At 41.0% G+C, this 13,613-nt stretch overlaps 1 protein-coding gene across 1 annotated transcript in view; it reads left to right on the top strand.

The window, feature by feature from the left end:
* znf236 (zinc finger protein 236) overlaps positions 1 to 10,950 on the top strand; it is a 44,522-nt gene extending 33,572 nt beyond the window's left edge. Inside the window, exons 27-32 of the mRNA XM_079164989.1 lie at positions 2,274 to 2,431; positions 2,675 to 2,794; positions 3,279 to 3,473; positions 5,052 to 5,181; positions 7,443 to 7,616; positions 9,901 to 10,950. Of these exons, the coding sequence (XP_079021115.1) occupies positions 2,274 to 2,431; positions 2,675 to 2,794; positions 3,279 to 3,473; positions 5,052 to 5,181; positions 7,443 to 7,616; positions 9,901 to 10,016 (893 nt within the window). The 3' untranslated portion in view covers positions 10,017 to 10,950. The remainder of the gene's footprint in view (positions 1 to 2,273; positions 2,432 to 2,674; positions 2,795 to 3,278; positions 3,474 to 5,051; positions 5,182 to 7,442; positions 7,617 to 9,900) is intronic.
* The last annotated feature ends 2,663 nt before the right edge of the window (positions 10,951 to 13,613 follow it).

Here is a 13,613-nt window from a genome sequence, read left to right as displayed (position 1 = left end):
AAGAAACCAGCCCCTCTCTATCAGTCAACTTCATTCCACACGACAAAAGCTGGATCGTTGACCTGCACCAAGCCGTCATTAGTGACCCGCTCCACTCACTCATGACACCACTTGACCCAGGGGCCACCACTTTAAGCCAATAGCATCGCAACAAAGTTGGAGATACCCGACTGGCTGTTGCAAAAAATAGCACCACTATAACTCACTTGAACAGAACTGATTAAATTGCCAGCCATTTAACAGATTGACCGCGCACACCAAGTGGGACGTCCTTGCACAGCTGTTAGCCATTGCACTCGCTCCCAGCAGATAAAAGAATGAGACACTGCGTAGGCCGAGTCTCACCTCTCACCTGCTGGTTTAAACAACAAACAATAGATCACATTGGCCGAAGGACTTGAACTCACTCTCTATACATGTGACTCGACACAAAGCCGTCTGTGTTTGTCAGATATGACTGGTGAAGAGTAGAGAAAAATAAAACGGCAGTAAGCTGTAGCTACTTCAGATACGAAGGGTTAACGTGACAAGAGAATGAGTGTTTGTAGTTCATAAGAGGAGCATGAATGTCACCACGGGACAGAAACTTTAGCTTGAATAACGTTTAATGGTTCAACAGGAGCTGCCCTTGCCTCCACTACCAGTGATAGATCTCAGGATAAAACCAAAGCGTTGATGGAGAGGCTCGAACAGTCAAATGCCCTTTTACATGAAATGGCATGCTAAGGTGCATGTCCCTCACATATGGAGTCACCAAAGGGCATCTGGGAGGCTGAAATAGCTGCCAGATAGACTTTCATAGTTGAATAAGACGTGACCGGGTTCACGCTTCTTACAGAAATGCAAAAATTTGCTGCAGTGGAAATTGACACCAAATATCAAATCACATGGTGATCCTGCGCTCTTGGCCCCGTCCTGCTTAGTTCCTGTCGCTCCCCATGTCAAGCTTTCCATTCTCTCACACACAATATGCTGTTTACACAACGGTGGTGCACTCGAAAGTCAAAGTGATTTTTGAAACAATGTGGTTTCTATTTAATCTGTTCAGTCAACAGAAGCAGACTTTTCATTTTTATCCGGTTACTACTCGTAAGCTAGTTCTAGCTAGATAGCTAATTAACGCCAACTGTGAGTAAGTTACAACCTGCGTCTCTAGCTGACGACTTAATGTTTGTTTGTTTTTTAATTTGATTTAAGAACCTTGTAATAGGCCTACATGATATAAATACAGTCTGAGGGTAAAGCTACATGTCCCAGGGAAAAAGTCTCCAAACTTTGAAAGAAATTCCAGGTTAGTACTGAGCATGCCCGGCAAACTAGTTTACTGCCTACAGCAAACACTTGCAGTGTAGTTCAGAGCAGCCAAATGCACTGTTTATGTATTCCTCACAATTTGCCATTTCTAAAATATATATGGCCCTATAAAAGTGTTTCTTTTATAAGGAGAAATGGACAAAATTGAGCTAGGCCACACGTTTTAGCTCCGGAACGTCATCTCATGAGAGAGAATTAGTATAGAAGCCTGGAAATGACACACCGTGATTTGTTTTGTCAGACGGCTTGCTGTTTACTGGTTTGCTAGTCACCGAGAGGCATAATCAAATTTCCAGTCTCTCATCTCTCTCTTCATTACCCTCCCTTCTCAACTCAAGTGGAAAACATTCCCACCGCTTCACAGAGACACCGAGAGCATCTCTGCTTTTGTTGATTAGACTGAAGCGTTCCAGACACTCTCTATGTTAATATGGTTCAACCTGCACTTTGCCTGATAAACTGTACGGGGTCATATCGGCCCTTTTATTATAATGAAATATTGTCTGGTGTTATTCACCGCTAATATCATGGAGTTTCCTCCTTGACCAAAACTATTGAAAATATCGTTATTATTATTATTGTCATGGAGCATAGCACCAAAAGGGCTTTGGTAGCCAGCTGGTTGCAGTCACTTCAACAAATACAGGTACACGGGTCTGTCTAACTTGAGGAAGAAGCAAATATGGTTGAAACATTGTTTTGTAACCTTTTAGGTCAAATTTGCCTTTGCTTAATGTAAAAGATACGTAAACGACTAGCAGCTAAATTCATAAATGTTAAACATCAAGTGTGGTTTAATACTCAATTCAAGTACACTTTGTATACATTCTACTACATTTGCCACAAAAGGAATGTGACTCTGGATGTTGTTGAAAAATAAAGCCTTAAACCAGTTTAGGAACTGGCTGTTCAAAAGTCACAGAACTCTAAACCTTGTGGTCTGTCTCTCACCTGTCAAGTCTCCAGCCTGCCACCTAGCACCAGCCTATCACATACTGCTGTGTCCCAGAGCCTAGTGATGTCACCAGGGGGTGTTGCCAGCGAGGACAGCGTTACTCTGACTCTGGCAGATGCTCAGGGAATGCTGGATGGTGTCACCCTGAACCTCAATACGCAGGTAAAAAAAGAAAAAAAAGACAATAATGCACACAAAGACACATGCGCTACAAAATGTAGAGGCCATCTATTGCCATTATTTGGTATCCTGACTGATTTAAAAACGAGCTTGGTTTAAAAAGTATTTGTCGACACTGTCAGATACATACAATGTGAACAATGACGTCATTAAGCACGTGAGATGATCATACCTGACATCATGAAGTTTGTCAGTTGCCTTACCAGAGTGTCCTTTGATGTTTAGGGTCAGACATTCCCCGCAGTGCTGAGTGACCCAGGACAGCCAGCCAGCTCAGGCCAGCAGGTCATCCTGGTCAGCCACCATTCGCAATCCACAAACGGAGCGTCTGACAATGGATACAATGTGAGTGTGTGTGTGTGTGTCCTGTGCTATTTAAGATGTTCAGGGGAGGCACTGTCAAACAAATGTGGAGTTGCAATGTGTAAGTTCTACAGTGATGAATTGAGCAAATGCTTAAAATGGCATCACAATAATCCACTGTGATGGAGTACCCCTCTCAAGCAAATAGTATCTACCAGTCGATTGTTATTATTAACATGAATGGTACTACTGGGCTGCCGGGAAGATGCAAAAACACATTCACCAATCTCAATAAACATGACTGGATTTTTATGGAAACGTGCACCGTGAGTTTAAGACTTTAAGACAGTTTTGAGATTAAACCAAGTTCATGAAACGAAACGACCATTGTGTATTGTAAGCATAAGTACTCTATTCTTTAAAAAAAAAAAGCATGCTTTTATTATTACTTTTACGACGCTTGTGTAGGTGTGAGCTTTTGGGAGTAACTCTACACGTCACTCACTCATCTTTGTGTTTGATCCAGATTACTGACGACGGCCATAAGGGTGGGAAGGATGGCCAGCTGGAGGCTGACAATCGGAACCAGTGTTACTACTGTAACCAGGTGTGCCAGAATGCCAACACTCTGCGACGCCACTGTAGACAAGCTCACGGCAAGGACCGCTGTCACGTCTGCAGTCTCTGTAACAAGGCCTTTAAGCGAGCAACACACCTGAAGGTAAGAACTCGCGTAAAGACAGTAGACATGGATAATAAACAACTTTCAATTCAAGCTTCTGATTATACCCAAATGAAAACAATACGTTATGAATATTATATTCCCTTTCTGACAATAAATCCACCTAGAACCTGCACACTCCTTTTAAGAAATCAGCGTTGTATGTGAATGACTAAAATGTTTTATGAATACAATAAATATACTCGCGGTGGTACCTCAGGCTGTAAAAACAAGTTCCGTCTCACTATTTGAAGCCAAAATAAGAGTATTTCATCAAGTAGCATTTCAGAGAGACTCCTCTAAACTGTCACCCTCAACAGCAAAACAAAGCACTTAAACTGAGAGGTTCCTTTCAGGAAGAGGAGCATGTGTTTCAGGGAGAGGAGCATGTGTGCTGCTCTTTCCTGCCGAGCCTCTTCATGTGGTTGAGACACACGAGCTCGGGAGGAAAGAGGACGATATGGCTTTATACACAAGCTCTTTCCCCACCATGTGTTAAGGGAAAAGACCATTGTGCCAAAGCCTTTTATTTCTGTAAATGTGCCTCATTATACTGAGCAGTAATTGTCTTTTTACAAAAGTAATGACACTGAGATGAGGTGGGTGTCACAGTGCGAGTGACCGAGCTTCCCCCTCTCCAGGTCCCCAGGCTGTTCATTAGTCTGCAACAAGAACTCAGATGCTGTTTTTAGATTATTATTATTTTTTAAAGCCCCAGTGGTTAGAGAGATAAAACGGTAGGGCTGTTGTTTTTCATGGTGTTGGCCTGTGGATAATATTTTTGACATTCAATTATAGCTAGACAACCAAAAGCCATGACTTAATCATTTGGGAACAGAGGAAAAGCATTTATGGAGGAAGTTTTAGAAGTAATTGCAGACATTTCTGCTTGACGGTTCAGTGCTGGATGGGTTGGGGAAATCATCATAGTGAGGGAAACGGAGCGATAAATGAAGGGGATTTAGTGTATCAGCCCACTTTGAATCAGACAGCGGTTACACATGCAACTTCTGTCGGATTGGATCATGCTCTGACACATCAGCTGTAAAGTCTATATGCTCCAACATCCACTGTCTGAGTCGTGTTAAGTTACTGCTGAAGAAAACCCAACTTTTCCTGATTATGCTGCCTCAAAATAACAGCTTTTGAATAACGAAATAATGGGGGATTTGTTAGCGGCTAGTCTACTAATGCCGCAGGGAGGAAGAGTAAGCAGCAAAACTAATGCGGAAGAATTGTGAATTATTACAGCCGCTCCTTTGTCCATGAAATATATCTGATCACTATCCGATTAGGCTGGACAAGTGCAGCCATGGCCTTAGGCTCTCTATCATGATTAATTGGTTATTTAAAATCCCCATCTTATCTTGTCCATGACACAATAACTTTGATGTTCTGACATTTTCACAGGAATAATTCCAACATTTCCAGACTCTCCTGAATCCGTTTGATTTGTGGCTCAATCAACGTGTCATCTTCTGCCAGGGCCAAAATAACTGACACGTCTGTTCTAGCCACGTTCGAGTAGAGGGACTTATTGCGCCAGACTGTTCAAATCTGTGTTGGATCTGTCCACAGGAACACGAACGAGTGCACCAGCCGGGCCCGTCACCCAGCTCCCAGAAACCCAGAGTCTTCAACTGCTCCTCCTGTGTGAAGGCCTTCGCCAAGCGCAGCCAGCTGGAGAGACACAACCGGACACACACGGGTAAGAGGATTATAACAAAAACATTGTGATCGAAATCTAAATGTATTTTATCTTTATAATAATAATATAATATAATAATAAAAAAAATACACACTACCCCAAAGTTGTATTGTTCATTTTATTTTTTTTACATGTCATTTCATGATGATGACACTTTTCATGACAATGATGCGGCTAGTCTTGCCAACTTAGCCACCGTCTTTCTCAATTTGACAACTTCAAAGACTCCTTTTAGTCCCTTTTTTTGCCCCAATGAGTGACCAATGAAGCAACCTTCTGTGCAGACCTTACCTCTTCTCTCGTGAAGCGAGAAGCCAATATTTGACTGTGCTCATATGTGGCTGTGGCTCTTTGGACTGACGGTGCTCAGAGACACATCCCCTCCCTTTGTAGATATGAAAGGCTCATTGTGAGGTAACACAAACACAACAATTCTTTTAGGTGATTATACACTTATGAAAACAGTCATGAATGTTATATATTCTACTTCTGCCAATAAATCCCCCCTTAGTCCTACACACTGTTCCTTTAAGAATAATTATAGCTGTTTGAGTCAGTTAAGTTTAGCTTGTTAGGCCCCTGTGCTATTATGGATATGAAGGGACAGCATTTCATAATCCGGTTTAATCTGGTTAAAGTGTTCTCTGCATAGATTTAAGTGTGCGGATATCTATTCTATCAGTTTGAGCTTTTTTCGATACTTCCAGCACATTATTTAAGATGAAGCCGGGTGGAGCGGTGGTTATCCTGCATGATCTGGTTTGGTGAAGTTTAGGAAAGTTGTGTGAATGAGGAGCAACATTTGAGCACCATGGAAACATGTTTTAGACTTCTGCGTGCATACGTTACATCATGGGTGTATCGTGACTTGGTCCATGAACTGTGTACTGCATGTCACAAATTCCACAGTGAATTACTACATTGACAGGCTCACAATAAAAATGTTTAACTGACAATAAGCTTCCCTGTTATATAATCATTTCAAACCTCAGAAGTATCATTTTTTATAATTATTGACTGCAGATTTACATGTCAAAATCAATAAAGAGTCCTGATGCAGTCCTGAACAACACAGTGAAAAAAGAACCCAATGTGAAACCTATTCATTAGTGAAACTCACCCATTCATATATTCATACAAACTCAGCTAATAAGCAACTAAATGCCTTGACTGACCTTGTTCAATCCTATTACCATTTGAATGCTGGGAAACATTTTCTCTCTTTTCTCTCAAAGCAACATTGAAGAACAAAAATCTTCCATCCCCCGTCTATTCCAAGGTGTTGCATAGTGTGTGTTGCTTCCTGTTCTCTCATGTCTAGATGTATAGCTTAAATAATGCGCATGAATAGGAATAAGTGACTTATCCTTGAATTAGAGAAGATCTCTGCTGTGTGTGTGTGTGTGTGTGTGTGTGTGTGTGTGTGTGTGTGTGTGTGTGTGTGTGTGTGTGTGTGTGTGTGTGTGTGTGTGTGTGTGTGTGTGTGTGTGTGTGTGTGTGTGTGTGTGTGTGTGTGTGTGTGTGTGTGTGTGTGTGTCCCTGCTTTGTCATTTTAATGTGAGAATATATTAACATATCCTGGCATGAAGGACTAATAATGATTTGTCTTGTCAGGGCACAGCCACTACGTGACAATTACCAATAAGCTTCCAGCAACTGATTTATCGAGAATTACATTTGAGTCATTTCAATATTTCTTCTTCATAAAACCGTAAAATCAAACGCTTAGATAACATTGAATAATACTGACAATACCATTTAGCCGAGGGTTCAAAGAAAAGATTAGGCATTAGAAGGATTTTCCAAATACTTTTATCAAATACAACATTGACCTTTTATAGAAAAATATTCATGTTCATTTATGGCCAATACATATTATAATGTTTTTATGGATATGAAAATGGTAGAGCACAATTAACACCTAGTTTGTACAGTCATGTGGGTATGGACATATGGGAGGCCACTATTTGCTCAATGGAATAAATAAATAATATATTCGTAGCGCCATTTTTTTTGGGGCTCATGGAACGTATGGCTTGAAATTTCTTTTGATTTACAGATTGCCGGTAAATCTTTCTGCCACATAACTTATTGCATTATTGAGCCCAATAACCTCAACTCCAGCATAGTTTCATTTATTTGCGCTAATTACTCCCAAAGTACAATACTGTATATCACAATTAATCATCATAATGCATGAAGAAACGAAATGCAACAAGACTGAATTACAAATGACCTGCGGCTCTGTGTTTTTGGTGCAGGCGAGCGGCCCTTCAAGTGCAGCCAGTGCGACAAGGCCTTCAACCAGAAGAGTGCTCTGCAGGTCCACATGGTCAAACACACTGGAAAGAAGCCCTTCAAATGTGAGGTGTGCAGCATCAGGTTCACCCAGAAGAGCAACATGAAACACCACATGAAGAGGTCCCACGGCTACGGTAAGCAGCTCACGGGCACCACGCCAGTGCACAAGCAAAACCCAGCCAGAGGTCATACAACCAGCTGTTTGTGCTGCAGGGCAACAAACGTCAGTAATCAGCTCTCTCTTGTCTTTCTGTTAGGCCTTTGTCGGTTTGGCTGATTAATCAGAGCTTAGATCTCTCACTCTGGAGTTTACACACACACACGCACGCACGCACGCACACGCACTTTGTTCGAAGCTGTCAGAACAGTTCCCTTTGGTATCAGCAGATGCAGGTCCTGCATTTTAAAATCAACATCTCCCTGCCGTCCTTGGTTAAGGCCATGGCACCCCTTTTGGTTATCATTGGCCAAGAGTGTGACGCACATTGTTATTCCTTCATTCCAGCTAACCCTGGAGCCCGGCAGGCACCTGCTGGTGAGGAGGGGAACAATTCTGACAGATCTGTTAATACTGCCACAGAAGCTTCCACTCAGGTTCCCTCTGCTGGGTGGATGTAGATAATATATAAAGTCGTGTCTGAAACATTGGCCTCTCTTGTGTCGCTGGGGATAAGGCCCACCAGGCTCGCAAAGGTTCGGGCACGCTGACTTTACTTTTTCATGGTTTTCTACAGCCATGCAAATCCTGGAAGACCTGTTGAAATCAAAACCTTTGCTTCCAGGTCGGATAATGTTTTAGAAATGTGTAAATACGGTTTAACATCTGGAAAAGTAATTCAGTTTTAAATATAACTTTGACCCAGACACAAACCAGCTGTGTCCACACACTTTGTGTTTGGATCTGAATGAAGAGTACAAACCTCAATGTTAAAACCTCCCGGAGCGACAGCCGACTGAGGTGGGATTGAGAAGTAGAGGTCGAACCGATTTAATATGCGGCGATAGGACGCTTTGCTCACTATCGCTATCGGCAGAACTGGGCTCCAAGTCATATCTGACCCGTATTCAGTTTCTTTCAACTATATAATGCGACACTATATCAGTGCTTCATTAGGTATCAGCCAATTAATCTGCGACCAGCTAATCCTGCTCCAAATTATTATTATATTGGCCTTTAAAAATCCACTATCGGTCGACCTTTTTTTGAAAAGACAACCCCTCGCTAGCCTTTGTGACGGAGGTCTTGCTGATCTAGCCATCCTTAGACTTCCATCTACATGTTTTCACGAGAAAATAACAGAAGCGTCTGAAACACACTCGTTAAATTGAACTATAAATATTAGAAGAAAGTGTAAAGTTTCAGGCAATATGATGTCTCCACATGGTGCAGGGCAAGATCTATTAAATGATGTGCGATCTGTTTGGAACTATATACGATCACTAGGTATTTTTTCCTCTTTGTCCTGATGTATGGGGGCGACTGTGGCTCAGTTGTAGAGCTTTTCCCTCAAAGGATCGCTGGTTCGATCCCCGGCTTCGCTAGTCGATGTCCTTGGGCAATACACTTAACCCCAAATTGCTCCCATAGGCTGTATGAATGATTACATTGTCTGATGGGCAGGTAGATCGCGTTGCCCTTGAACCCCTGCCATGAGTGTATGAATGAATGGGTTAAAGGGTGAATGTTGACATGTAGTGTAAAGTGTTTTGAGTGGTTGATAAAACAAGTCCCTTTACCATTCATGAGAGCCTAAAACCACTTTCATAAAGCTGCCCTGAGGTATTTACTGCGTGCAATGTCCGGAAATGAAATAAATATGTCTGACATAGCAAATGTGGCGGTTTGAGGACTGCAACGGTCTACATAGTTTACAGGTTTTGCATTCTTCTTTGGAAACTGAACCAAGAATTCCTGAGAAATCCCAGGGTTTCAAATCCCAGTATTCCATCTGGCATCATGATGTTGAAATGCTTTAAAAAAAAAAAAAGATCACATGAATTCTTTATTTGTGGGGCTGTTCAAGACCCCCTCTTAGTCATTTTGATTGTGAAAAATGCTGGCTGATTCAAGCACTTGCAACTTTAAAGTGTCTCAGATATAGACTGCAGAAGTAGAGGGAGGTAATTAAATGACTCAATGCAATGTGTGGCCTGCAGCAGCAGGGAAAAAGCACATTTGAACCTTTTTAGCCTGTGACTTATCGTTATGTGCAAGTTAAGTCACAACAAGCCTATTTGCATCCGTCAAGTTGTATTATTATAGTTTGGGTGATGGACAAGAGCATTGACGAATGGTCTCATTTGTATGACAGCCGCTGCTGGCACAGCTCTGTAAATGTATGTTAATGTGCTTTTCCTCTGGTTTAACACTGTTACCTAGCTCATGCAAACTCTATTTCTTCATTTCTCTCCCTTCAGGTCAGATCCAAGACGTGTCCCTGAGCCAAGAAGAATCAGTGCACCAAGTAACGCCTGAACTCGACCTGGAAGTGGTTCCTGAACCATCCGGCGACTGGCACAATGTCTTCCACTGACCACACACGTCCCAGTGCCAGAAAGCACTGTGCTGGTTGAGTTTTACAACTAAGCAGCAAAGCTTTGCCAAACACTTTCCTCCTCTCGAAATGCTTACTAGGTTAGAAAGATGCGACTATAGATCAGCACCACTGTACACTGAGGGCTTTGACCTAGTAGCAGCCTGCTGTTCATCCAAATTTGGATTGATGTAAGGAGAGTTTAGTTCCCCGCGATTGGCTTAATGATTGATCTGTTCTGCCACCGTCTGATCGTCATCAATTTGACAGCCTCCGGAGAGGTTTGGCTCAATAAACAACAGGCATCCCAGGGAATTCTCCAGGAGATGCAGGTCCCTCTCATGCTGACCCTGTTGTAAAGACAGGAAACTGCACTCTGCGAAAATACTCCTAAGAGACGAGTGTGTTTGTCCATTATCGTTGTGCCCACGGGGATTAAGTGGAGGTGAAAACAATTGTACTGCTGTCATGACTTCAATAACAGAACATTCTTTTTATGGGTCTAGAAGAAATGTCACTTTCTTTGTTACATGTGTACTGTATATAATTTTGAAGGAAAATGTCGTTCGTTACATGTTTTTTTACTTAGAAACCAGTGCCCAGAGTGGTGTTCCAAACATGTTAATAATAAACGATTGAGGTCAATTGTTACCTGGGTTTTATGCTGTACGAGGTATTTGACGTGCGAGCGTTAGCTTTTTTGTCATTTAGATTCAAAAGTACAGACATTATCGTTTACTTCAGTTCATTCTGTAAATAGTGTAGCTAGATTGCATCTATTTTCTGATGAATCGCCACAATATGGTTTGGTTGGAAATATGTAATTTGAACATAATGTTACATTTATAATGAAGCAAAGCCAATGTACAGACAAGCTTTTTTTGCAGTTGTATTTTCTACTGTCCATAATAAATTAAGATTAAAGTAATTTTTGTACTAATTTAAGCTTTCATCTGTTTTTACTGTATCTCTGAATTCCCCTCTAATAAATGAATAGTTTCACATTTGAGAAAACTGCTTAATCACTTTCTTTAGATGCAGTTAGAGGAGTCGATATACAAATCTATTCTGTGTGTTAAGGTAAACATAGTATAGTCCATCGAAAAAAGTAATGAAACCGTCATAGTATGTCTAAAAAATACAAAGTCACAGTATATCGAAAAAATGTATATTGTAGTATGTTTAAAAAAGTCATTCAATAAAATTCAACGAGGTCCATTTAGAGAGAATTTCCTGATGCGAAGGTCCGGAACATCACAATTCCTAATTTGCACTATAATTTAGCCTAATTTGCTGTATTAACATCTGTATGTAATCAGTAACTGGATGTCATTTCAAATATAGAACGTTAAATTGAATAATATTTCAACAATACGTAATGTCAGATTTAATTCAACTATGAATTATAGATATTACATACTAATAATAAATAATCTCTCAATTTAAGTAAAATAAGGACTGCAAGGAGTGCATTTTAAAATAAAGTATATCATTTCCGAAAAATGAACTGAATTGTCCTGCAGCTTTAAATTCAGGTCATTTAGGTGAAGGGATGTCCGCCAAAGAAGCCACGATATATTATTCTCATCTTCTAAAAAGAGAAAATTGTGCATATTTGGTTATTGAAACCACTTGTTTCAGCTCTATTCTCTGTCAACGTCAATGTTGGACATTTAAAAATGTTACGTTAGGATTCTGATCATATTGGGCTCTTGGGTTTATTTTTCTGTGTCTTCATTTTGGATGTGAGTCGGTACGTTTGCTCAAAAGATGTGCGCTTTCTCTCGTGGCGGTTTACCTCGCCGCTTATAATAATCATCACGGTCTCTGAACATGAGACGTGCGGTTTTTTAACTGCCCGTGGGAAGAATTAACATATAAAAGTCTATCCATTCTTGGTTAATCTGGTCTCGTCGTCCACTTTTCTGTTTTTGGAAAACGCCATGTGAAATAACTTCTGACTCACTTTCTCTCCGACTGTTGGGTCTCTCTGCCATGTGTGTGTGTGTGTGTGTGTGTGTGTGTGTGTGTGTGTGTGTGTGTGTGTGTGTGTGTGTGTGTGTGTGTGTGTGTGTGTGTGTGTGTGTGTTGATCGCACTCAAGTCGAGGTCAATAATTATAGGAATACACATATTTGATTAGCCGAGTAGCATCACGTGATATAATTTACAACGCATGCATCAAAATGTAATGATTCTGTTTTTTTTAGGTCCAGGGTCCAGATACAACGATGTCTGGGTCCGGACCATGTCCGCCCATTAGTGAACCCTGGTATAGTATGTCAAAAATAGTCATAGTATATATACACACACACTATACAGACTGTAAAAACAGTATGGCATGTGGGGAAAAAAAGTCAGTATAGGCTACTATGTGGGAAAAAGCAACGAAAAGAAATCCTTTTATAGCATGTTGGAAAAAAATCATGAAAAAAAGTCATAGTATAGTATGTCAAAAAAATAAAGTCACAAAAAAGTGAAAGTAACATAAATTCACAAAAAGTCAAAATGAAGCTTAAGCGGAAGTTCAGTAAGGACGACTCTTTACACTTTTCATTCTCAGTCTCTCTCCCTCTGATTACTCTTAAGCCAATCACATAGTTGCTGTCAAACTTTAAAAATGTCCTCTGTGCTGCCGTCAGTTATTTCAGCTCAAATCGGATGCGACCCTCCCCCACCCCAGTCAACATCACAGGCATGCTCCTCATTCATCGGATTGCAGCAACTCCCTTCATCACCACCATAACCAGCGTATGGACTCCAGCATCCCTACCCCTCGAGTATCCTACTTCAGGATGGCGTCCAATCACCAAAGACTTTGCACCATTCATATTTTATGCATGTGTAATAAATTATTGTTGAATTCTAATGAAGTCACTCCTGATTGAACTATAGTATATACAAAAAAATTAAGTCATACTATACCGATTTGAAAAAAGTAAAAAAGGTTATAGTATATATAGCATGTCCCAAAACAGTTTATAAAAGTCATAGTATAGTCTATTGGAAAAAGTGAAACAATGTCATAGTATAGTATGACTAAAGAATTCATGAAAACGGTCATAGTATAAGTTACGTCCCTTTTTCTACTGGTCCAGGGGATGAGTAGGGACAAACACAAAACAACCCAAATAATGACTACCCTGACTACCTCTGAAACAAAAAACTAAATGGCTTTTCTAGCTTCTCTAAATGTTACTCCATCAAAACAAAATACAGAGGTGGCACCGACCAATAAACCTAGTGTATCTAGACACAGAAAACAACTCCGTGTTTGTACCAATGTACAGGGTACAAGACTCACCTACTGTCCGCAACCTCTCACCACAAACCTGTACATTTAGTCTCAGTCTCAGCATCGACCGGAACACAACAAAATGAAGAGCGGGCTGAACTCCTGAGGCTTCCTGCCTTTATTCTTGGCTCCCACTCTGCTGATTGGCCAGCCTGAAGTTGGTGCAACCCACGGAGCAGCACGACCGGCCCCCACAGGTGGAACCCAATCAACTGATTGACACCCGATAGGAAATGAGGGAGAGAGAAAGAAAGAAAGAAGGGCAGGAGGGGAGAAAACACAACACGCAACACCCCCACTCAT

This window comes from Pholis gunnellus (genome assembly GCF_910591455.1).
Source record: "Pholis gunnellus genome assembly, chromosome: 8".
Classification (NCBI taxonomy): domain Eukaryota; kingdom Metazoa; phylum Chordata; class Actinopteri; order Perciformes; family Pholidae; genus Pholis; species Pholis gunnellus.
The sequence above is the reverse complement of the archived record's forward strand: the minus strand, read 5'-3'. Positions and strand labels throughout refer to the sequence as shown.